Source organism: Podarcis pityusensis (assembly GCF_964106645.2).
Source record: "Podarcis pityusensis genome assembly, chromosome: 13".
NCBI lineage: Eukaryota > Metazoa > Chordata > Lepidosauria > Squamata > Lacertidae > Podarcis > Podarcis pityusensis.
The window spans coordinates 35065574-35088392 of NC_138038.1; the positions used below are offsets into that span (position 1 = coordinate 35065574).

Sequence of the window (22819 nt, forward strand, 5' to 3'; positions counted from 1 at the left end):
GGAGGGAGGGGAGAGGAAAGTGGACGCACCCGCCATCTTTATATAGGGCAAAAGAGTACAGCGGGAGGGGCAACTGCTTCCTACCGTCGCCTTTATCGAGGAGGCGAACGCCATTTACACGTAGAGATAGGAAAAGGGTAGAGCGACGCACAGTTCGCAATGGTTCACCCACTTCCGGGCCAAACCGGAAGTGCTCCGCGCGAAGTGCAGATTCTGTCCCGAAGGCACCAAGCTGAAAAGCGCCCAAGAAGAAAAGGATGGGCGGCTTTCCCGTTATTAATGGCAGTTCAGGCCTGAGTGAAGTTAAATGGCAGCGCCGTTTTCGCAAGGGGGCAGCACCGAGCCTCTTCCTCCTCCATCCTTGCACGGAGCGCCTCGAAGCCCCCGGTCCACTTTTAGGAAGGGCGCTCCCGGCTGCGGCCCTTGCCCTGCGCGCGCTTACCTGAGAGCAACCCCCTCCCCCCTGAGCGCGGCAGAGACTGCCTGAGGAGAAGGCGCCTTCCGTAGCCCTGGGCGGGGCCAGCCCCTCGCTCTCCGGCCTCCATCTTTGAATCGGGCATGAACCCCCCCCCTCAGGCCCTTAAAAGGGAGGGAGGGGGCGCTGCGCTCTTTTAGCTCCGCCATCTTCGTAACGGGAAACGTGCGGGCGCCTCTCTCATGCCTTGTGAGGGCAGAGGGAGTGGGCGGGGCCTCCGGGGGGGGAGAAGGAGGCGGTTGTTGTTTGGAGGAGGAGGGGGGCCCATAAGTGTCTTGGGGAGGGTCAAAGGTGAGAGGTCAGGGTTCCGAGTGGTGGCCCCCGAGGGGGGTGGGGAGGCTTCGGCGGAGGAAGAACTGAGAGGCGCTGGCAGGTAATGCAACCCTTTCCCCCCTCCCTCTGGAGCCCTTCTTGGAAGGGGAGGGGGGAAGGTGTTTGTTTCTGTCCCCCCTTCTTCTTCCTCCTCCTCCCCCCGTTAGCGTTGTTTGTCTGGAGATATTGTGATCTGCCGCCCCCGCCCTCAAAGGGATGAACGTGCGTTTTGCCGTATTGCTGGAGCAGAACCCAGGAGTCCTTAGAAAGGACCCCACTGTCTACTACCCACCCACCCCCAAAAAGAGAGTCCCAGGGTCTGGGTAGGAGTAGCCTTTTCTGCCTGCCCCTTTCTGGTGACCCTGGAGACGTTGCTTCTTGACCCTCCCTGCTTAAATGTGCTAGTTTGCCTTCCTTCGCAATGGCAAAAGTTTCTCCTGATAGATTAGGCAGCAGTTCTCTTTAATAAGAATGATTCTTGTTTCGATACAAATGCTTACAGAAATAGTGGGTAGCAGGTGCTGCTTTAGAAGAGGCATTATATGCAATTCTCTTCAAATATGGTCCATGCGTGTGGTCAAAAGGAAAGGTTGTTGGGTTGCCTCTCAAGTACTGTTTCATCCACATAACTTAAGCCAATTTAATACGTATTACAGTCAACTAAAGCCCTTAACATTTTCCCAGCTGCTATTTCCATAACATTAACGTGTGTACCCCTTATCTTTTTTGTTTGCCTGTAGGATGACGAACATGGCGGATAACCACAAGGAGAGCTGGGCGGCCCTGGTTGCTGCAGCAGAACAGTACCGGCGTCAGACAGGCAATGAGATAGTGCTGCTCACCGCCTTCAGGGCCCCACCCCCTGGTGGCTTCAGCTACGCACAGCATGGAAGTGGGGCTCTGGCTGATGCCGTTCAACGCTACCTCGAAGATATCGCGGTGGTTCACAAGACCACTGCCTTTACCTATGCTGCCCGTCCTCCTTCTGCCCCCCGCCCAGGTCCCACCAACGGGTCTTACTCCAGGAGCTGCCCCTCTACCAATGCCTCAGATGAGCCTGCCCCACACAGGACACCTACCCCCCAGGGGCCCTTGCCCCAGGCTTCTGGAGGCCAGGAGCCCGAAGAGGAAGACGATGAAGGAGACAGGAACACATTGACAGAATTGGAGCAGCCAGGTGGGAGAGAGCATCCCAGTGACACCACTGGTACGTCTATGTGCAGTCGGTGGTTTGTTTGTGGAAAAAATATATTTATCTTGGCTTTCCTTAAAATGCTTACAGTGACTGTCAGTAGCATCATTGAAATGCTGTATAATCACTAAAAATGGGGAGTGATAGGCAACATCTTAACAAATAAAGCAAAAAGTCACAGCAGCCAGAAGTAAATTCATTAAAGCAACATTCACACCATACATTGAAATCACAATGATACCATTGAAACAGTTGTGGCTTCCCTCAAATAATTCTGGGAGCTGTAGTTTGTTAAGGGTGATGAAAGTTGTTGTGAGATCCTACTCCTCCCCCAGAGTTTAAAAATCTTCGTGATTTAAGAATCAATCCCTCTTCCCAGGGAACTCTGAATTGTAGGTCTGTGAGAAGAGGAGGGGTTTCTTAACAATTCTCAGTTGTTACCCTTAAGCTCCCTTTAGTATCGCAGTGCTTTAAATAAATGGTGTGAATGTGTCCTACATTATTCCTGCCTCCCAGGAGCTGCTGCTAGGACTGTCCCTTCTCAAGTAGCCTGGAGCATTCTCTGCTGTGGATGTGTCCCCAGAGGAAACCACCAGACCTCTTTCAATTCAGGAAGGCAAGCTTTGCAGCGCTAACGCTCACATGAATCAGTCTGCATAGGATAATGCTTGGTTCAAAGCCATTATTATTATTATTTCATCCTCAACAAGGGTTTGTTCCATGCATGAGGTTTGTCCATAGCAATATCAAGATTTCCTTTTGTGGAAAACTGCTGAAAGTGTGCCTTTAACTCCTAGAAACTTGGTGTTTCTTTCTTCACCGCAAAATCCTGAGTGTTTTGCCTGTTCTGGTCAGGATGCACGAGTCTTCTTCAGAGCACAGATAATAAACAGAGATAATGAGCTGAAATTTTGGTGTGACTTTCTCATTGAATCTGCTTCTTCCAAAGTAACGCTTTCTTCACTCCTGTTGGATGTTTCCTGACACCTAGCACGCAGTAGTTGGGTCTCAAGCTCTACAAGTAATTGTAGGGTGCTGCTTTTGCCAGCTGAATAGGAGACGCCCTTTTCTCAGAAACTCAACTTTGGATAATGCTTTTTTCCAGATCAGAATCCATATCCAGGCACACAGCACATCACCATCCTTGCCTTCCCAAAGGGGAGAGGAGCTCTTCACCATTTTAGCAATACTTGAAAGTATAATTTTCAACTCTTTAAATCTGTCCCCTAAAGAGTTGCAATATAGCCCCAAGCTCACAACCTAGAAACAAGAGTGTTTCAAAATGGTGTTTATGGTGATGGAACTTGCGGAATTGACCACTTTAGTGGGAGTGGTGGTTTGATAACAGAAAAAGACCCTGTGTGAGAGACAGGGAAGGGAAGATCTCTCAGGGTGGGAGCCTGGGAGACGAATGGGATGCTCCCAGGTGGAAGCTGGGAGGGTCCACCCGCTTTTGTATGAGACAAGGGTTAAGATCTACCTCTGGCAGAGGGCTTTGTATTCCCACCCACCCCTTTTGCTTTTGCTTTTTTACTATTTAGAATAATTTGTTTTTTATCATATTGTGTGCTGAAAAGTTTCGATAAAAAAATTAAAAACCAAAAACATACCACCTGCCAATACCCATTGATAGCTTTATCCTCCATGAATTTGTCTAAGCCCCTTTTAAAGACGTTAAAGTTTGGTGCCACTGTTACATCCTGTAATAGTGAATCCCATCATTTTAACTATGTGCTGGTCCAGTTGCCGTCCCAGAAAACTGGACTGCTGACGTACATTGCGATCAGATGTTATCGCAGAAAAATACGATTTTCGTGTAACGTTGCTTCTGTGCCGCTTATGGAGATGTAGCAAAACTGGCTGTCAGGTTTCCAGGCTCTGTCCCAGCTCCCATTTTAGCTTATATTTTGATGTGTAAATAATGAGAAATGCGGTATTTTTCAGAGACTGAACACAAATGCTTTGTCCTTTAATCTGTACCTCTCGGCACTGAAAAAAACAACCCCTCTCCCACGCTTTCCCTCTGGTACGTTCTTAAATCAGAAATGCTTTTTAAAAATAAAAAATCACCTCCTCATCTGGTGAGGAGTTCCACGCAGGTATATGATGTTAAAATTGGCCACTGACCCAGGTGGCTTTAAAATAGGCAGACTAGCAAAAATGAATAGATCAATGAGTAATAAATGTTGGAGATGCAATAAGATGAAGGGCACTCTATACCATATGTGGTGGACATGTTCAGAGATCAAAAAATTCTGGGAAATGATACATGAAGAAATTAAAAAATTAATAAAGGTTTCATATAACAAAAGGGCAGAAGCATACTTATTAGGAATTTTGAGTAAGGATATCCCCGAAGATAAAATTAACATATTCCTATATGCAACAACAGCAGTGAGAACGCTGGTGGCCAGTTACTGGAAAGGAAATAACATCCCAACAAAAAGGAAATGGTTAAGTAAACTATGTGAGTATCTGGAGTTAGCAAAATTGACAGATATAATAAGGCATAAATCTAAAACTATGGTACAGAAACAATGGGAATGCTTAAATGAATATTTACACAAACAGGGATCAAACCTGAAAGTTTGGTTGTGCTTAGACTAACCTTGTGAAGAATACTGAGAATACAAAGATTAGATGGACTACGAAAGAATTTAAGGAAAGGAAGTGACTGAAGAACAGGTGTAAAGGTGAATTAGATAACCAAGAGACGTGCGGTGAATGCGGTGAAAGTCTTTTATAATATTTTAACTAGGATTTAAATATTGTAATGTTTGAAGTATGAATTTGGAATAATTGATTATGAAAAGTATTTTTTCTCTTCATTCTTTTTCTTGTTTCTTTATCTTTTGTCTTTCTTCTTTTCTAGTTTGCATTCTGGAAAATTGTGTAGACAAGATGTTTTTATGTATGGTTATGTATTGTTTCTATTTCTTTTTTTTCCTATTCATTTTTTGGTAACATTTAATAAAATTTAATAAAAAAGGGAAAAAAATAAAAGAGGATTGTACAAATTTGTGGAGGAGAGGGCTCTCAACGGCTATGATCCATGCTGTCTATTCTCTGCCTCCGCAGCTGGAGATAATAATGCTTCTGAAAACCAGTTGCTGGAAACCAGCATGTGGGAGTGTTCTCCTGCGCTTGTAGGTTTCGCGCAGGGCATCTGGTTGGCCACTCTTGGGAGCAGAAGGCTGGGTTAGAGGAGCCATTGTCCTGATCAAATGGGTTCTTCTTAGTTTTTAAAGTTGCCACAGGAAGGGGAAGACGCTTTGCTTACAGTTGCCACTTGCATCTCAGTTGAGAGATGGAACTTGAAGCAAAATATAGCTGTACCTAACTAGTGAGGGATCCCAGTATAATTGGGGGCTGGGGGGGTTCTCCGGATGTGACTGTGTTGATCGCTTGATAAGCAGTCCCAGAACGGCTACTTCTCATGTTCAAATAGAACGTCCCTGTGCATACAACTCAGCGAGATCTAATTCTGTTTTGTTTTTAATTCACTTCCAGGTTTGTTTGTGATGGACGAGGATTCTCCAAGCCAGGAATATGAGCCTTTCTTCGACTCTGATCTGGAGAGCACTGACGGTGAGTGGCAGCTGAATGTCCCACTTTTTTTTTTTTTTTTTAGTCTCTTCACTCCCTCTGCCAGCTTCCCACAATGTACGTACTATGCTGACTGCAAATGTGGAAGAAGCCAAGATACTGCTGATTGCATTAGGTAAAGGTAAAGGGACCCCTGACCATTAGGACCAGTCGTGGCCGACTCTGGGGTTGCGGCGCTCATCTTGCTTTATTGGCCGAGGGAGCCGGCGTACAGCTTCCAGGTCATGTGGCCAGCATGACTAAGCCGCTTCTGGCGAACCAGAGCAGCGCACGGAAATGCCGTTTACCTTCCCGCCGAAGCGGTGTTTATTTATCTACTTGCACTTGGACGTGCTTTCATACTGCTAAGTTGGCAGGAGCAGGGACTGAACAACAGGAGCTCACCCCCGTCACGGGGATTCGAACCACCGACCTTCTGATCAGCAAGTCCTAGGCTCTGTGGTTTAACCCACAGTGTCACCCACGTCCCTGCTGATTGCATTAGGCCTGGAGTCATTCAAGACTTTATAGGTATCTTGAGGCAGCAGTTTTTCCCACATCCCCTCTCTGTCAGGATCTTCCTTGTAGGGCATCGGAGAGGATCAGCACTCAGAGGAGCGAAGTGGTGAGAGTGTACCAGAGAAACTTGGGTTTTAATCCCTGCTTGGCCCTGAAGCTCACTGAGTGCCCTTGGGCCAGGCTAGCCTACCTTACAAGGTGGTCTATGAGAATAAAAGAGGTGACCCCCCCCCCCAATCTCCACACTTGCTGCTTTGAGCTGCTCAGAGGAAGGATACAATAAATGTGAACAATGGGTACAAGGAGAAGGGCTCTGTTGCTTCATGCATTCATTAACTTTTTTTATTCTACCAGGGTTTTGAAGGGAGGTGGCAGCAGAAGTTATGTGCATCCTAATGACAAACGAATTGCCTTTCCCAGCCAAATGTCCCCATAGCCCTTTTGTTCTACCTCCAGCAAAGTCAAAGCAGATGTCTCGGGAAAGCTTGCAAGTGGGCAGACCACCTCCTGATACCTTGGCTCCAAATATCACATACCTCTTAAGATGTATCACCCGGCAACAGACTTGGAGATACTGCCTTGGAACATGGAAGCTCCATGTTCATCTTACAAACTGTAAGGCAAGCCGGGAAGAGTCTGTCTAAAAAACCTTGCAAAACGGCTTCTAGAGATGCATCTAATTTTGCTGTCCAGGTGAGGTAGGGAAAAGAGATCAGCAAATATGTTGGGCTGTTCTGACAAGAGCCTCAGGCCATTGGGAACCACTTGATCTAGTAATTGCAAGAACTGGTGGGCAAAGGAAAGGAGTAACGTTTAGGAGATTTTATCTTGGTTCAACACTTCCGGAAGGGAGTCTGACACTCTTTTGTTACTGCTAAATTTACAAAAGATAAGGGAGGCATGTCAGGGACTTTATACAGTAGGAAGGAGACATTTGCTTGAAATGTGCATGCCTGGCTTCCTGTAGTGGAGTCTCTCTTCAGGCATCTCCTGGCCAAAACTGAACCTTCCTTGCTATGACATCAAAAGCTGGAGGTTTCATGGGGTGCTGCAAAACAACATCACTTGTCTGTAAAAAACATACCTTTTCAGTGCAGTCTTGGGTCCTTAACTGTTGTTGGACTACAGCATCCACAGCTAGCAGGACCAGTGGTCAGGGATTATGGGAGTTGTAGTCCAACAACAGCTGAGGATCCAAGTTTGAGAAACACTGCTTTAGTGAGTTTTAGGAATTCGAAATAAATGGGAGCATAGTTCCTGCGAGAGTGATGTTATCCCTTCCCTCCTGCAGCTAGGGAGGAGGATGCTTTCTGATGGTTCATTTCTTTTTATTTCCTTCCGTCCTTCTGACCCATTTTTCTCCCCACATTTCTCTCCCCCAGATGGGAGTCTAAGTGAGGAGGCTCCTGGCCAGACAGCCCCTCCACCCCTCAGCCATCAGTATGCCAAGTCCTTGCCTGTCTCAGTGCCTATCTGGGGCTTCAAGGAGCAACGGCAAGAGATGCGATCCTCTGATGAAGAGAACAGCAAGGTGGGTAGGAACTGAGAATGTGTGTATTGGAAAGGCAGACATATTTTTTTGGGGGGGGGTACACTCCAGAGCACTCCCCCTTCCTTTTTAAGACAGGTGTGTAGGGTTCGGCTGGTGGGTAAGCTCCAGAAAAAACACATCTTCCAGCAGGGTGGTAGGGTCCCTGCTGGAAAGATGCTGGGGCCACATTTGCAAAAAGTTCAACCCCCCCCCCCAAAGTTCCTACAGGTGTCACTGTAGCTTTTGTAAGTGGCTGGGGCTGCGCATATCCTGTGGCTGCAGCTTGAATGCACAGAAAGGAATGTTAATTGCGTTAATTCAGCAGGCAAGGAGTCTCAGCTTTGCTTTGCTTTCTTTAAAAATCAAGTTCTTACGATTGCAAAGATAGGCTTTGAATGTGCGTGACCAATGGGAGAGAAGTCAGAAGTGAGCGAGGTGAGGCGTGTAAGTCTTTCACAGCCCTTTCACCCTCCTCATGATTTTGGCAGACAATTGTTTGATGTGTACTTTATGCGAAAATCAGCAATGGTGTTTTTTAATGGTGCTTGAGCAAAGGATAACGCCTGAGACTGGTTTGATGGAGAAGAGGGAGACTTAGGGGGCGACCTGGGTGCTGGAGCTGCTTGCAACTAGTGAGAGCCAGAAAGCAAAGTAGGTGAAGGATCTCAAGGAAGAGGGTGTATCTTGGGTTACAAAGGGCCAAATGGCTTCCACTAGGAGTTGGGCATTTAGTGTCACCAGTCCCATGCTATGGAACACACTTCCATTTGGGAGACCCCTCCCCCCAAAAAACTCTTAACTTTCAGGTGTTTCTGGAATACCTTCTTATTACCACCAGGCCTATATGGTGGCTTAAAGCATCCTTGATTGACCTGTTATTTTTTAATGGTGCTTAATTTTGTCGTGCACTGCCCTGATGCTTTTATATTGTTCTGTGTTATAAGCATTGACAACAGAGAAGAAAAGAAATACACAGAGTCTCAATTTGGAGTTGTGCGTCTTAGAGTAGAATGCATAGACTTTGGAAGTTGGGTGGCAGAACCTCCAGACTTCCAGTGGGAGCTCCTGTCAAAAAGCTCTTCTAGGTAGAGATCTGAATTTAGATGTAGGATGGGAGCGATCTAGTTTTGCTGACGTAAGTAATTATTTAAGACAAATAACGAAGACTTCTCCACCTGGCTCCCCCTCCCTTGCTCCTCAATACAGCATTCGTCCCCCGACCTGGAGAAAATTGCCGCCAGCATGCGAGCTCTGGTGCTGAGGGTGTCAGATGGCACAGAGATGTTTGGGGACCTGCCTCGGCCGCGTCTCAACACGAGCGACTTCCAGAAACTACAGCGGAAATACTAATGGATCTGGTGGCCCTTTGTCCCGCCCCTTCCTCTGTTTGTGCCCTTTTATTTCTCCCCCCCCCCCACATCCAAATCGGTGGACAGGGTTGGAAGCTCCCCTCAAGCCATACAGCTCGAATTCCCTCCCCTCTCTTTCCCCACCCTCCCCTTCCTGAGCTCCCACAAGCTTTAAATTAAAGTGATGACCTCAATCTCCACACTACAGCTGGCGTGGAGGGTCCAATTGTCTCCTCTCCACGCCAGAAATTCTGTCCCACTTTCCCCTTCTATCCTATCTAATTGAGGAGGTACAGTTGTTGTTGTTGTTTTCTGAGATGGGTCCCCGACACATAGAAGAGGGAAATGGAACACTACGGATGGATACTGACAACAAATACACCCCCATATCTGTTCTTGCCACCACCATCAACCCTTCCAATCTTACCCCAGCATCTGGCTGCGGTGGGTTCCCTTCGTCAGTTCCCCAAGCCCCCCCCCCTCTTTTTTTGCTTTCTTCCTCCCAAAATAAGTGTCTTAAAATATCCTTTGCACATAAGCTGGGTTTGTCTATACACTTGACCTAACTGACCCTTTGCAGAGCAGGGCAGCAGTGGTGGGGGAAGGAATCCTGTCGTTTTGTGCTTGCCCCACCTCCCCCTCCCCCACTTTCCCCCATGCATAGCTCTCTCCCAGTTTCCAGGAGCGGTACTTCAGGGTCCTTTTTTCCCTCTTGGGGGGGAGGGGTGGTGCAAAGGTGAGGCTGCTCTCATGGCAGGCGGGATGTAAAAGCGGCTCTAGGAGTCACCTACACCCCTCCGGTTATCTTCCACCCACCCCCTCGCTGCCCCAGCATAATACTTTTGTATCAGATTTTTCAAGGGCGCTTTGTGGCCCTGGCCCTCTATTTTTGTCCAAAGATGATTGGTGAATTGGAAGGGAGAGGATGTATTTTTTTCTCTCCTTCCTGCAAACCTACAAGCCAATAATAATAATAATAATAATTAAAAAAAGCTGTCTTTTACCAACTCTTTTGCTGTATTGTCTGATTGACAGGAAGTGAGTTAGAAGGGGGGGGGGGAGTTACATCTCCAGAAAGGTGGTGGGATGGCAGGCCTTTGTGGAAGACCTCTTCCTGTACCACCAGCTACCTTCATCCAGACATGTGAGCGGAGCAAAACAGGAGGGGGAGAAACATGCCCCATTATATATTTTCCCTCTTCTGTTTATATCCCCCCTCCCTCAAAGAGTTCGTAAAATCACTTGCCATTTGGGCTGATGGAGAGTTAGCATGAAGAACTCTGAGCAGCTGTCACTGTTCACCCCTAGCCCAAAATACAAATGTGCAGCAGGAAATAAATAGAGTGACTGAAAGGGATTAATTGCTTTATTGGTGCTTGGTATAGTTCTGTTATATACAAAAGCAACAAGATTGAAGGGCAAAGGGTGGGTAGGTGTCAGGATCATGATGTAAAATATAGGGGTGGGATGGGGGATTATGTAGGCTAAGGTGAAAGGAAATATAATCCCACTCTAGGCCTGAAAAGAGGTATGCACAATAAAAGATTTAGCAAAAAACGAGGTCCTTCAGAAGGAAGGGGGGGTATCTTCCTCTCCCAGCAGATATGGCATGAGTCTAATGGCAGGAATGATCTTTAGCAAAAGGCCTCAGGCTCTCAAATAAGAAAGAAAGCGAAAGGGAGAGGAAGCAAGGGAAAGTGGGTGCCCTAAAGGAGCTAGGAATCCCCTTGGTGCTGCTTCTGAGCCACAAAGACGGAGGCATGAAGAATGTACTCGGATGGGGCTCAGTCATAGTATTTCTCCGCCCGCCGCACCTGGCAGTACATCAGCATGGAGAAAACGATGCCCAAGACCTGGAGAGACATAAAGGAGGTCAGACAGACAACAACAAAAGCGGGGGCGGAAGAGTCCCAGCCCAGCATGTCACTTCCTTACAATATTGGAATTAAGATGCTGCCTCCTGAACTCCCCTCCTCGCCGCTGCCTCTAAAATGTAGGAAGGCTGAGCGTGAGGTCTCAGGTCCAACCACCCAGGATCTCCAAGCAGGGCTGTCTAAAAGGCTGGAAAGCTGCTGCTTGTCCGTGTAGACCAGGTGTAGCCAATGGGCTGCCCTCTAGATATTTTGGACCACAACTCCCATCACCTGTGACCTCTGGCCATGCTGCCTGGGGCTGATGGGAGTTGTAGTCCACAACTTCTAAAAGGCCCCATATTGACTAACTGCGTAGACTCTACAAATGAGCCAATGCCCTGGCTTCTGGCTTCCCAGTCCCCTGCTTCTTGGCCCATTTTGTACAAACTGGAGGTGGCAGGGGCAGCTTCTATGTGGTCTTTTCCCAGTCAGGAAACCATCCTCCTGGACAGTCTTCTCTCCTAAAGGGGGATGCCTTTTGAAAGCACAGATTGCACCAGTTTACGTGTTTCTTCCAATTTATTTATTTACTCCCTGTGGGACCATGGCCAGTGTTGGAAAGAATTCCTGCCCTGGCTGAATCCTATTCTGTGGTCCCCTGCAGACAACCCCACCTTCTGTTCTTGGGCTGATGGTAATGGGCGGCACATGCATGGTTGCACCAGAGCGGCCTCAGCAGTTGCTCAGGTCAGGTGTGTGTGTCCCCTCCCATGGCTGTTCCTTCCTGCTCACCTGGACAACAATGATGCAGGCAGCAAAGATGCCCATGGCTGAGATGTTCTCTCCTAGCCAGCGTTTCACCTTCTCGTAACAGGGCTTTAGGGGAATAGAGCACAAAACAAACATGGTCACCAGAGCGCACTGGCAAGAAGAGGCAGTGCCTCCGATCTGGGTTGATCACACTCTTGTGCACCGAAAAAAATGTCATCTTCCATTTAATCTAACGTTTATTTAACATGCAAGCTGTTTCTAGTAGGAATGCTGGGTCATTTGTTCCATTGTGGAACTGCGCTTGCCATCAATCAGTTGAATATTTGGGTTGAGTATTAAACTGAATAGTCAGCCCAAATCAGCTCCTATAACTTAAAGTGTCCCCCCTTCTGATCCACTGGGCTGAAGTGAACAAGCCTTTCTTCTGCAACAGGAACCTTTGCCAGCAGGAGGGCTGCATTTTCTTCTTGGCGACTAGCTGGGAGCTGCAGGCTAGGATGGGTGAAGGAGTGAAGCTAAATTTTACTACTGTACAGTAAGTAGACTGGTTTCTGCACAGTCACCCCTCTCTGTCCTCCATCCAGACAAGCAACAGGCATTAGGAGAGTTCAAGGACGTACTACAGTCAGGCAAAAACACTCTAGATACGAAGCCGCACCAGTGAGGGATGAGGCTAAGGGAAATTTCAACAGACAGATAGGCCTGGCAGGCTGCATTTGACCCTGAAGTTCCCTGCCTCTGCTTTATGTGACAGCATTTCTCCTCGAAGAGGGCTATTACACACACACCCCTCTCAGTCTAAACAGAATCAACATACCTGGTTGCTTCAACCTTTCTTCCCAGGATTATTTTCCATGCAGCGGGTCATCTTCAGTGCTCTTTTCTGAACCTGTCTAATTTGCCTATATCGTTAAAACTGCAGCAACCCAGGCTGGTAACTGGTCACACTAATAGGCTGACTGCCACCATCCTTCTATGTAAGAGAGTAAAATATATTGGGGAAGGTAGGAAGATAACTAACTAAAATAGGATGTATCCATACTACAGCCTGGACTAGGTGGTGTTGTTTTCCCCCATTTTATTTATAGCCTGCTTCTCATTAGCGACTTTTAAGTATAAACAACATGATGTTTTAAAAATCATAAAGCAGATATGCCATCCCGCTCAAAAAAAAGAGCATGAAAATCTCACAGTTAAAAAGATGAGTTAAATTAACACGACAGCTTTGAGAAGCAGCATTAATAAAGCAAATCAAAGACTTCGCTGCAGCCGTCACCAAAACTCAGTTGGGTTGAAACATCAGAAGAGGACTGGGCTAGGCCGCTTTCCTCAGGGAAAGCAATCTGCAAAGGCCCTCTGTCTTATTGTATATTGCTAACGGCAAGAAGACACACAGAGTAGCTAGTCTTGAAATTTTTGGGGGCTTCATAAAAGTCATGTGCTGGTCTGTAGACCACCAACGACTAGGAACCCCTTCCCCTTCTGGTTTCATCATTCCCTCCTTCCTGAGACAGCTCAACATTTAATGCACAAAATGTTAAAAACAGAAAGGTCTCGGCACCTCCTTGAGTGACAGTTCTCAGGATTCACTGGGATAAGCCATAAAGTTAGAACAGCACACAAGTAATTTTGAGTGTGGTGTATGGTCAGAGAGCGAGATGAGAATCTACGGTCAAAAGCCAGAAGCTGATACTTTCGTTGCAGGACAGAGTGTCAAAGGCCCTCTCAACTTCAACAGATTCGAGAAAGAGGTCTGCTGGAGGGTTTTAGTGCAGGCCAGCCTTGGTAATCAGACCCTGCATTTAGCCATTTGCCACTTGCTCAGGACACAAGCATTTCTGGAGGGGGCTTCAGTGGACAACCCAATTTGGAAACCACAGCCGTAGGGGATTCTCTGCTCCTTGAGGGCAACTCCTGCTGCCGTCTCACCTCCTTCCACCAGCTGGCGCTGTCCACTTGGCAGATGTCACTTTGCTGCAAGCAGCAGGACTCCGGAACCCACGTTCTGTTGCGGACCTCAAACCAGTCTGTGTAGTTCTGCACCCCACAACAGCGAAACTGGGAAGCAAGGGGAGAAATCAGTCTCACACCGGGGGGGGGGGGGGGGCTCTTCCAAAATGGGATGAGGATGCTTAAAGGGGGGGAAATCTCCCTGGCTGTTTCTTAGCTCTCAAAATTTGCTTCCAGATGACCTGTTTGTGGGCAGATTAGATGGCAATGCATGATGCAAGTGCAATCGCACACTTCCTACTGCCTTTCCCCCACCTCTTTCTTGCAAAAAAATCCCAATCTATTAGGGAAGTGGGTTTGTTGCAGAAGGACTCAAAATCAGGTTTAGTTGAGCAGCCTGAATTTGCTAGGATGTGGCTGATGACCATTTGGAAGTACTGTAAAGTGTGTGTGTGTGTGTGTGTGTGTGTGTGTGTGTGTAACACTCACCTCATTCTGCACAACGTCCCATGCTCTGGTTAAACCCACATTTCCCTCTGTCTCATACAGCTGAAGTCCTTCCTTTAGATTGGACTGGGCATATCTATCAAACTAGAGAAAGGACAAAATAAGCACACCCAATGGACCACCAGCACTTGTGCGTGTGATGGTAAGAGTGATGCAGAGACTAGATTATGACTTCGACTTGATGGGGCAAGCACAGCCCTCATGGTGCTTATTCAAAGTGGGATGGAAACCCTGCCCTGCCATTTTTCTTCTGAACTTCTCCAAACTGGAGGAGTATCGGGAAACCCTCCGATGTTCAAGTTAGGGGTGGAGACTTTGCCAAGTAGTTTACTCCAACAGTCTGAAGTCCAGCCCCCACTCTTTTTTAAACCTCCCTTCTCTTTTCCCTCACTTCCTAATTCCGTGGGTTCCAGACCTCTTTCTGGAAGGTACCACCCTAAATGAAATGGTGCAATATTCCAAATTCCAAGGACGAATTAAAACCTGCTATCTTAAGAAAGCATGTAACTCAAATAACTTTATCCACTATGCAACTGTTCCGTATACATGATACAAGCAAACTCAATGTCTGAGTGTGGCTCCTAATGTAGCCAAAAATGGCACCATCCATTAACAAGTGGGAAAGTATCAGCAGGCTTGGCAGACCCCAAAGTTTGAAGAAGTATATGGGGTGTGGCGGGGAGGTGCAGGATGATGATTCATGAGGTCTATACAATGGGCTCTTTCCTCATTCCACGAGAATCAGGACAGGCTCATGGTTTGAATCAGTTTCCTCTCTGCATACACATCTGTTAAGAGCACGGGTGCTACAGGGAGCTGCCAATATTATAATGGCATCTTTAAGTAAACTATCTTGTATCAGAGTGTGCACTCAGCAGTGGCAAGGGGCGGGGGCTGCACTGCAGGCCTGTGATGGCTGAATGTGGCCTGCAGACTGAAGGTTGCCCAAATGAACTGGATCTCACCATCCTCATTCTACATACGGGGTGAGGAAGGTCCTTACCTTGTCCCTACAGGTGACAAAAACCAGCAACCCAACCAGCTCCAGGAGGAAGAGGGTGGAGAGGACCAGGAAGAACTAGGGAAGAGATATACCCAAATCAGCAATTACAGGGAGAAGGAGAAAGCCTCATACAACACAGTTTTGTGTTTACAGATATGTGCATCTCTGAAAAAAGTGTGCCCCCACTTCCGCACTCCCCCCCCCGCTCCATACTTGATTGCAGTCACAGGATCATATACATGCAATCAGGCCCTCTGGTTCAACTAACCCTGCAAGCCCTCCTTCCTCCCAGCCACCCACAGTTGAATGAATAGCACAAGTTGCCGCCGCAAGCAGAGATCACTGGCATGGCTGAAAGATACATGCGGAACCCACAGCTCTGCATCGCTCAAGCCAGCCAGCCAAGTCACAATCAGGAAGAAAAGTTGAAAACAACAACGTATCTAAAGCAAGATGTCCCACAAGCGAAGGTATGTTACTGCTCCCAATGGTTTTATGCACAGAAAAATGCACCTCTTGGACCCCATCTTGTCCACAGCATCTCAGAAATGCACTTTTCTGCTTCCTACTGATGACTGCACTCTGCCTATGCTCCAAAGCAGGGCTGAGCATTCTTGCATTTAACATAGGTTCTGTAGAGAAACTGTGCTTTGAATTAAGCCATTTCTCTGCCGCGCACCTTCTCCTACCGAAGATCTCATTAGACACCTCTGCACCAATTTAATCCGAATCTCTTACACTCACCCCCCCCCCAATGTAACACCCAGTGGAGAGATACCTCTTACCGTCAGCAGGAGGCAGCGGTGCTCTGTGGCCGCCCCCAAGCATCCGAGGAAGCCCACAACCATGATGATGGCTCCAGTCGCCATGAAAAGCCCCGCTGCCGACAGAGACGGGAATGAGAACGACAAGGTGGCAAAGCGGCCCTGGGTCACAGCCAGCCATACGCCCACGCCAAGCACCCCACAGCCGCCGAGCTACGGGGAGAGAAGGCAAGCTAGATCACTGTTCGGGGACACATGCCAGGCATGTAGAATCACTAGAGGAGGGTGAAGATCAAGGCTAGTGAGGGGTGTGGCTTGGGCAGAGCCCTGAGGGTCAAGTAGAGAGGTCTGGAGAGATGTGCATGACCTGAGGTTCCCCACCTCTGATGGTACCACCTCCCCACCCCCCCCGGCCAGGATGCTGTTGTGGAAGAGATCATCGGCTGAGTCTCCACTCACCAGCCGCAAAAGCTCTCAGTTCAGCCCCTTCCCACAAACAAGACCTAGTTCCTCCTGACTACCAATCCTGTGCCAAGTTTTTATTGGAACAAATAAAGCAGCTGTCAACATTCTGTTGCTGACACCCCCTTGCCCATTACAATGCCGATGAAACTTCTGTGACATCACAAGCGGTTCAGCCAATAGTGGAGAGCGGGGTCTCTCAGGCAGTCTACAGGCAGATTTTTGGTTTGCTATAAAATGACAGCATTTTAACACAGAGATGCACTTTCCCTCTTGTTCATTCTTACAAACCTGTAGGGCAACTTGTTACTTATTTATTAAAAGAGAAATGTCCTGCCATGAATAACAGGCCCATAAGCCCTTCCCACTAATCCTGGGAGTCCCCAGGTCACATGTAGACAGAAAGGCTATCCGATGAAGATTTTTTTGACTTTCACACAACCTTGTCTGAGGGGAGGTGCACAGACCCAATGCAACTCACCCAGAAGATGAGGTTGAAGACAAACATCTTCACTTTAACGCACAGCAAGCAGCCGCGGCTGACCCCCATGGTGGATGTGTCTGGAAAGGTGGGGGGGGGGCAAAAGAAAACAACATGCTGTGATTCTGGAACGTTCATACATGAGCATTTACACTACAGTTGGAAGAAATTCATAGGCAATCCTGGTCCCCTATGAAAACAATGAAGTGACGTATCCAAAGCTGTCCATGCAATAGGATTCTATCCTCCTCTTGTCTCCCCCGCAGCTTCCTCCCCTTCCCCTAATTTGCTTTGTGGGGCTTGGGACTGCAAGGGAGCTAGAGAGAGGAGGAGAGGGAAGGTGAAAAAGTCTGCTGGGATCCCACAAGCAATTTATTGGGGTTTTTATTCCCTTTAAATTCAAATAATAAAAAAAATTAAGAGGGAGAACTATGTATGCCACCTTGATCCCCTTGGAGGGGTGATAGGATACAACTGTTATAATTAAGAACTACTAGGCTGGTGTTACTCATTGTCACTCACACAATATGAAATAAAATGAAATCTCTCTCACTGAAATAATTCAGAGAAATGTCCCCGCCCCCCCCCGTGCCACTTCAGCCAAACTGTGATTAGGCTAATCTATATGAAAGGAAGCCTTTCCTCAGACAAAAACGAGCCTTTCAGAGTTGGGAGACCCCAAACAAACAGGCCAAGGTAAAATTCCTAGGCCTAAATGGGAGGATGGGCAGGTCAAGGCCTGGTTAGCATTAGAAATGGTATTGTGGATTCTACATAAAGTTTAAAGACCGTCTCTTGGACATACTGAAAATTTCAAATGCTCACCACCCTCTTTAATCATAGCAAACAAGTTGGTGGCTATGGCCTTCAGGCCTGGCACACTGGTTTGTACAATTTTGTACAATTTTTTGTTTATGTTATTCAAAAAGCAAAGGGTGGCTAAAGGACTCTCACCAATTGCATCCTGGCAACTCCCCTGTGAGATAGGCTGGGCTAAGTTCTGGCCAAAAGTTCATGGCTGAGGTGGGATTTGAACTCAGGTCTCTCCCTGAAGATAGCCCCATCAGTCTAACCACTACACAGTCTCACTATGGCTTCTAAAGTGTGCAGAATCAGTAGGCTGGTCAGAAATAAAGATGCTTCTGAACAAAGATTAGACATAGTTTTGAATGTTTGCGGGGCAGGGTGTAGGAGCAATGGCCCCTTATGTCCTTTCTATATCATGCCAGTAGCAAGGGAACTGTGCATTCAGGCAGAACTGAGGGGAGTTTGAATCCAAGCAGATCCCTAACAGCCAAAAAAAGTTGAGAGGCCTATCAAGAGAATGGCAAAATCTTCCCCACAAACACAAACAACCTTCAGTCGTAACCTCTGGACATCAAAATGGAGGGAGTTATTTTTTGTTCCCAATGTTCATATACTCTGCTTTTTAAAAAGAACAATGCCGTATTTATGTACTTTTAACTTTAAAGGTTTGCCTGTTTCCCACCTCCTCTTGAAAATTACTGCAATAAAAATTACAAATGCAGTCAAGCTCGGGAACTGTTTTATTTTATTTTTTGTCCCATTTAAATGGAGAGTGCACCATGTTTTAAGTATCAAAACAACTAAGAGTATAACGCTGTTTAATTTTATTTTTTAGGAAAATAACTTGAAATACATAAAACGTTGATTTACCCCCTTCAGACGAAGCGGCTAAGGAAATGGAGGGAAAGCAGGTAAATTATCTGATTTAGGGAAAGCTAAATAAATAAACAACAAACGAACATGGGGTGGGAAAGTCCCCATGTCCAGGCCCAGATTACAGATTTCCTGTAGGGCATCACATCCCCTCTATCATGTGCGCTGAAGATGAAGGTACATGAAGGCGAGAAAGAAGACGGGCAATGTTTATCCCCAGACCACGTAAAAAGAAATTGCCAAGTTTTCCTTAGCCAAACGCTCCCCACCCTGTAGGTCTTTCCTGCTAAAGCTACCCCACCCCACCCTTACCCTCATTCCTTGCCTTTTTGCCACTCACGACACAGTTCCTTTTCCATTTTTTCAGCAAAGCCCATTCTGTAGAAATAAAACATAACCCACATTCCAGACCCACCTTCCCAATTCAAGATCCAACCCCCCCCCCCTTCTGGATTTAACAAGAATGTTAAATTCCCGGATCTGAACTGGTCGAAAATATATTCCTTACAGCAAATAACCCATAAAATTGTGATGGGCTTTTAAAACGCACACCCATTCCCGCTCTCCCTTAAATTATTTCCCTAAAGGGGGGGGGGCCGGGGATCAAAGGGGAGAAAAGCAAAATAACATGAAAGGAGCCTTTGGATCTCTTTCTTGCGTCTTTCTTTTAACAAAGTACCAATACCTCTGGAGGGAACTAACTACAGCTGCCAAATTTCTCCCTGTCCCCCTGATCTTGCAAGTAAGAGACTTTGGGGTGGGCAGAATCAGTTCTATGGGACCCAGAAAAATATTCTGCAATACAGCAGAAATCATCCCCTCCCCCCGAGGAGGGAGTCTCCTCCTGCTTTTTATATCCTTCAAAATATCCCTGGTTCGACACATCCCTCCCCCCCCCATTATAAATACATTTCCGTGCGCCCCTCACCTTGGTCTCGGGGCGGGAGACTTTGGGGCGGGAGCGCGGATTTGGGGCGGGAGCCCCCGTCCCAGATACCTAGACCTCTTCCAAGTTGCTTGTCCTCTGATGGGATGCAGGATGGAAAGGGAGGGGGAGCAAATTCCAGCACGGGACAGGGGGAAGGAAATGGGAGGGGAGAAAGGGGGGCAGTAATGTGGGGGGCGTGTTTGAGGCTGTGGGGAGGAGCCCAGGGGGCTCTGGGAGGGAAACGGGTTTCTATTCGAGACAAAGACGTCCAGTCGGATTTGAACCCCTGTTCTTGTTTAAACCTTCCCCCTCCCCCGCAAAAAAGGACAATGAAAAGCGACTCAGTTGTACCGCATTAACATCAGAAGCGTGTGGCTCAGGATTCTGTTCCCTTCCTGTCTCAGTACGGCAAGTCCTATTGGACTCATTGAGACTTACTTCGGAATAGACTTGTATGGGATTGGAGAATAACTTCTCTTTCTGCTTTCGAGACGTTTCCAAATTATGTCCCCGCGGAAGGGAGGGGGTTAAAACACGCTTGCAGAGACTAGATCTCAGGGTTCTGGGTTCCATCCCCACGTTGGGCAAAAAGATTCCTGCATTGCAAGGGGGTTGAGCTAGATGACCCTCCGTGTCCCTCCAAGTTTACAATTCTAAGTAAACGCCAACTTCCGAGAGCACCTCCTGTTGTGCAGGAGTAGTTTACTCTGGGAGCAACTTCGGGAGTAAAGTACTTCGCTTCTGCACCTTCCACATTGCCAGCTTCCAAGTGGGTGTTTATTGTCAAATAGCAGATGCGGGGAGCGGGGGCACAGCAAAGTAACGGGGCAGCTCTCAGGATTTCACAAGAGAGGACCTTTACCCCTTAATAAACCCCTGTTTGAGATGGTGGCTGTTAGCAACCTCCTGTATATTAAATATTCCACAATCTTTACAACGTATCATTATCTCGGGGAGAGAGAATGCGCATCACTCTCAAAATTTAAACCGCATACGCAGAAATTCGAATTTTTTTTGACAAATGCCTTTATTAGGATCAAGCAAAATGTATGAAATTAGCAAGCAAACTTCCGAGTTCTCCAGAATTCTTCCTCAGGCGGGATGTGTTACAGAAAGAAAGAAAGAAAGAAAGAAAGAAAGAAAGAAAGAAAGAAAGAAAGGGAAAGATCTGCGCGGCGGAGAGGAAGGGAAAAAACTTGGATAAACGCGAAAATCGAAAGAAAGAAAGAAAGAAAGAAAGAAAGAAAGAAAGAAAGAAAGAAAGAAATGGGGGCGGAGAGAAAGAAAAAAACTTGGAGAAACGCAAAGATCCCGATGATGTTATAACAACAAGATGACCCTCTTGCAGATCGATTGCCGCTTATAAAGGGAAGAAATTTGGGCTCCGCTAGGAAGGGGCGGCGTCGCCGTCGAGGCTCCTCCTCCTGCGGCGGCGGCGGCGGCGGCGCTTGTGTCTCCCTCTTGCGGGCGGCGGAAGAAGCCAGCCCTCGGCCTCGCTGCTGCGCCAGAACCACGAGAGACCCCCGGGAGAGAGGAAGGCGGCCGAGGCCGAGAGGAAGGTGGGGAGCGGCGGGGAGAAGGAGAAGGGTCGGCCGGGGAGGAGGGCGAGGGGGAAAGATGGCCAGTGGGAGGGAGGGAAGTCTAGGAAGCGCCGAGCTGGCGGGAGAAGACCGGGAGAGAGTGGATGTGTGGGGCCGGGGAGTGGGGAGGGCGAGATCCGCGGAGGGCCGCCCCCACTTCCCGAAGGTGGAAGCAGGAATGGGGGAAGCGCTTAGGGGAGCGGAAGGCTGTTCGGGACGGCTCCAAGGCCACGAGAGGCAGAGATTCACCCGGTGAAGCTTGTAGAGTGGGGAAGACGCAGTAACAGAGGGAAGCAGCACCTGTTGAATTTCAGCCTTCCCTGAAGCCGGGGGTGAGGACGTGGCCTTATCCTAAGAGGTGTGGGTTTTCTCCCCTCCCGATCGCTCATGCAGCAAGAGCAGTTAACCCGTGGCTGGAGGATGATTATGATGGGGGGGGGGGTCCTAAGGCTTCCATCACCTTTGGCCATTGGCCAGGACAGCTGGGGTTGGTGGGAGCTGAAGTCCCCCACAATAAAATATTTGAGGGACCGGGCGCCCCCAAAATTGATGAGTATTCCCATTCAAACGGTGTGGGTGCACTGCATCCTGTGAACAATTATGTGGGGGCAGGACTTACCTGGACCCCCACAATATTTTATTCAAGTTGGGGGCCCCTGCTGTAAACTAATGTTAACGGAGAAATTCCTGCAACATTAAGAATAGCTAGGTAGCCCAGGAAGGTTTGGTGGGAAGAGAGGGAGGAAGCCTGGGTGACTTGCCTCTCTCCCTGTTTCTCCCTCCCCAAAATACATTCCTTTTTAGGCCACCTCACAATGATCATCCCAGTTCGGTGCTTCACCTGCGGGAAAGTCGTGGGCAACAAGTGGGAAGCCTACCTGGGCCTCTTGCAGGCGGAATACACAGAAGGGTGAGTCCACAGGTTTGCCTCTTTGCTGTATCTTCTAGGATTTCTACCTTGTCTTTCTCTGTTGACCTGCTGAAGCAGGCCAAAGGCACATCTAGCCCCGCATCCTGTTATCACAGATAACAACAACAACAACAACTTTTACGACACAACTTTTTGGGATGAAAACTTTTAGTATACCTGTAACGTTTTAATGGTCTCCTTTCCCCCATCTCTGTAAATGGCTTTCAGACTCCTTCCAGTTGTTGTTGTTATTTTGTTTGTATCCCGCCCATCTGACTGGGTTGCCACAGCCACTCTGGGCGACTTCCAGCATATACAAAAACATAATAAAACATTAAACATTTCCCTATACAGGGCTGCTGCCCTCAGATTGTGGGATAAATTGGATAAAACTGACTAACTCACTACACTGGACATGGGTGTTTATCTGGGTCTCCAGTCCAGAGCAGGCCGCTGGTGAAAGGCGCAGGAGCAGAGGGCCGCAGAAAGGTTGGCAATCCGAGTGAGGAGAAAGAGAAAGGGAGAGAAAGAAAATCCAGAGCAAAAATCTTGAGACCACCCACTCATTTTTCCGTTCCCTCTCTCAGGGATGCGTTGGACGCCCTTGGCCTGAAGCGCTACTGCTGTCGGAGGATGCTCTTGTCACACGTGGATTTGATTGAAAAGTTGCTGAACTATGCGCCCCTGGAGAAGTAGTAGCATTGGCACCCTGGAACAGACCCACAATGAGGCTGGAAGACACCCCCCACCCCCGTGGATAGATAGATAGATAGATAGATCGATAGATAGTCTGTCTTCAGATTGTATCCAAACCAGGCACCTCCCACTGGAGGGTGCTGTTGTGCAATGGAAGGATTCTGTCTCATTCAGTGATGTGCAATAAAGAACATGGTGCATAGGAGCACATGCACTGTGTTCCCAAAAGAATGATACACACAAATCTACTCTTGTGTTGTTTTTCATGGGG

The 22819-nt window shown here is 47.8% G+C and overlaps 3 protein-coding genes across 3 annotated transcripts; 2 read left to right on the forward strand and 1 right to left on the reverse strand.

Moving 5' to 3' along the window:
* The first annotated feature begins 421 nt into the window (after positions 1-421).
* Positions 422-9970, forward strand: AKT1S1 (AKT1 substrate 1). The gene is given in 7 exon segments (XM_080976277.1): positions 422-696; positions 699-734; positions 736-848; positions 1528-1994; positions 5490-5567; positions 7466-7614; positions 8821-9970. Coding segments are annotated over 7 exon segments (1026 nt in total). The 5' UTR covers positions 422-657; the 3' UTR covers positions 8965-9970.
* A 341-nt stretch (positions 9971-10311) lies between these two features.
* Positions 10312-19521, reverse strand: LOC308460209 (tetraspanin-4-like). The gene is made up of 8 exons (XM_080976304.1): positions 19363-19521; positions 16755-16834; positions 15833-16024; positions 15048-15122; positions 14027-14128; positions 13517-13645; positions 11609-11692; positions 10312-10816 (listed from the first exon to the last, which is right to left on the reverse strand). Exons 2-8 carry the CDS (start codon positions 16821-16823, stop codon positions 10748-10750), a joined length of 720 nt encoding a protein of 239 aa, XP_080832430.1. The 5' UTR covers positions 16824-16834; positions 19363-19521; the 3' UTR covers positions 10312-10747.
* Positions 19522-20771: 1250 nt separating this feature from the next.
* On the forward strand, positions 20772-22792 carry LOC308460222 (DNA-directed RNA polymerases I, II, and III subunit RPABC5-like). Its single transcript, XM_080976327.1, has 3 exons — positions 20772-20921; positions 21747-21852; positions 22440-22792. Exons 2-3 carry the CDS (start codon positions 21758-21760, stop codon positions 22546-22548), a joined length of 204 nt encoding a protein of 67 aa, XP_080832453.1. The 5' UTR covers positions 20772-20921; positions 21747-21757; the 3' UTR covers positions 22549-22792.
* The last annotated feature ends 27 nt before the right edge of the window (positions 22793-22819 follow it).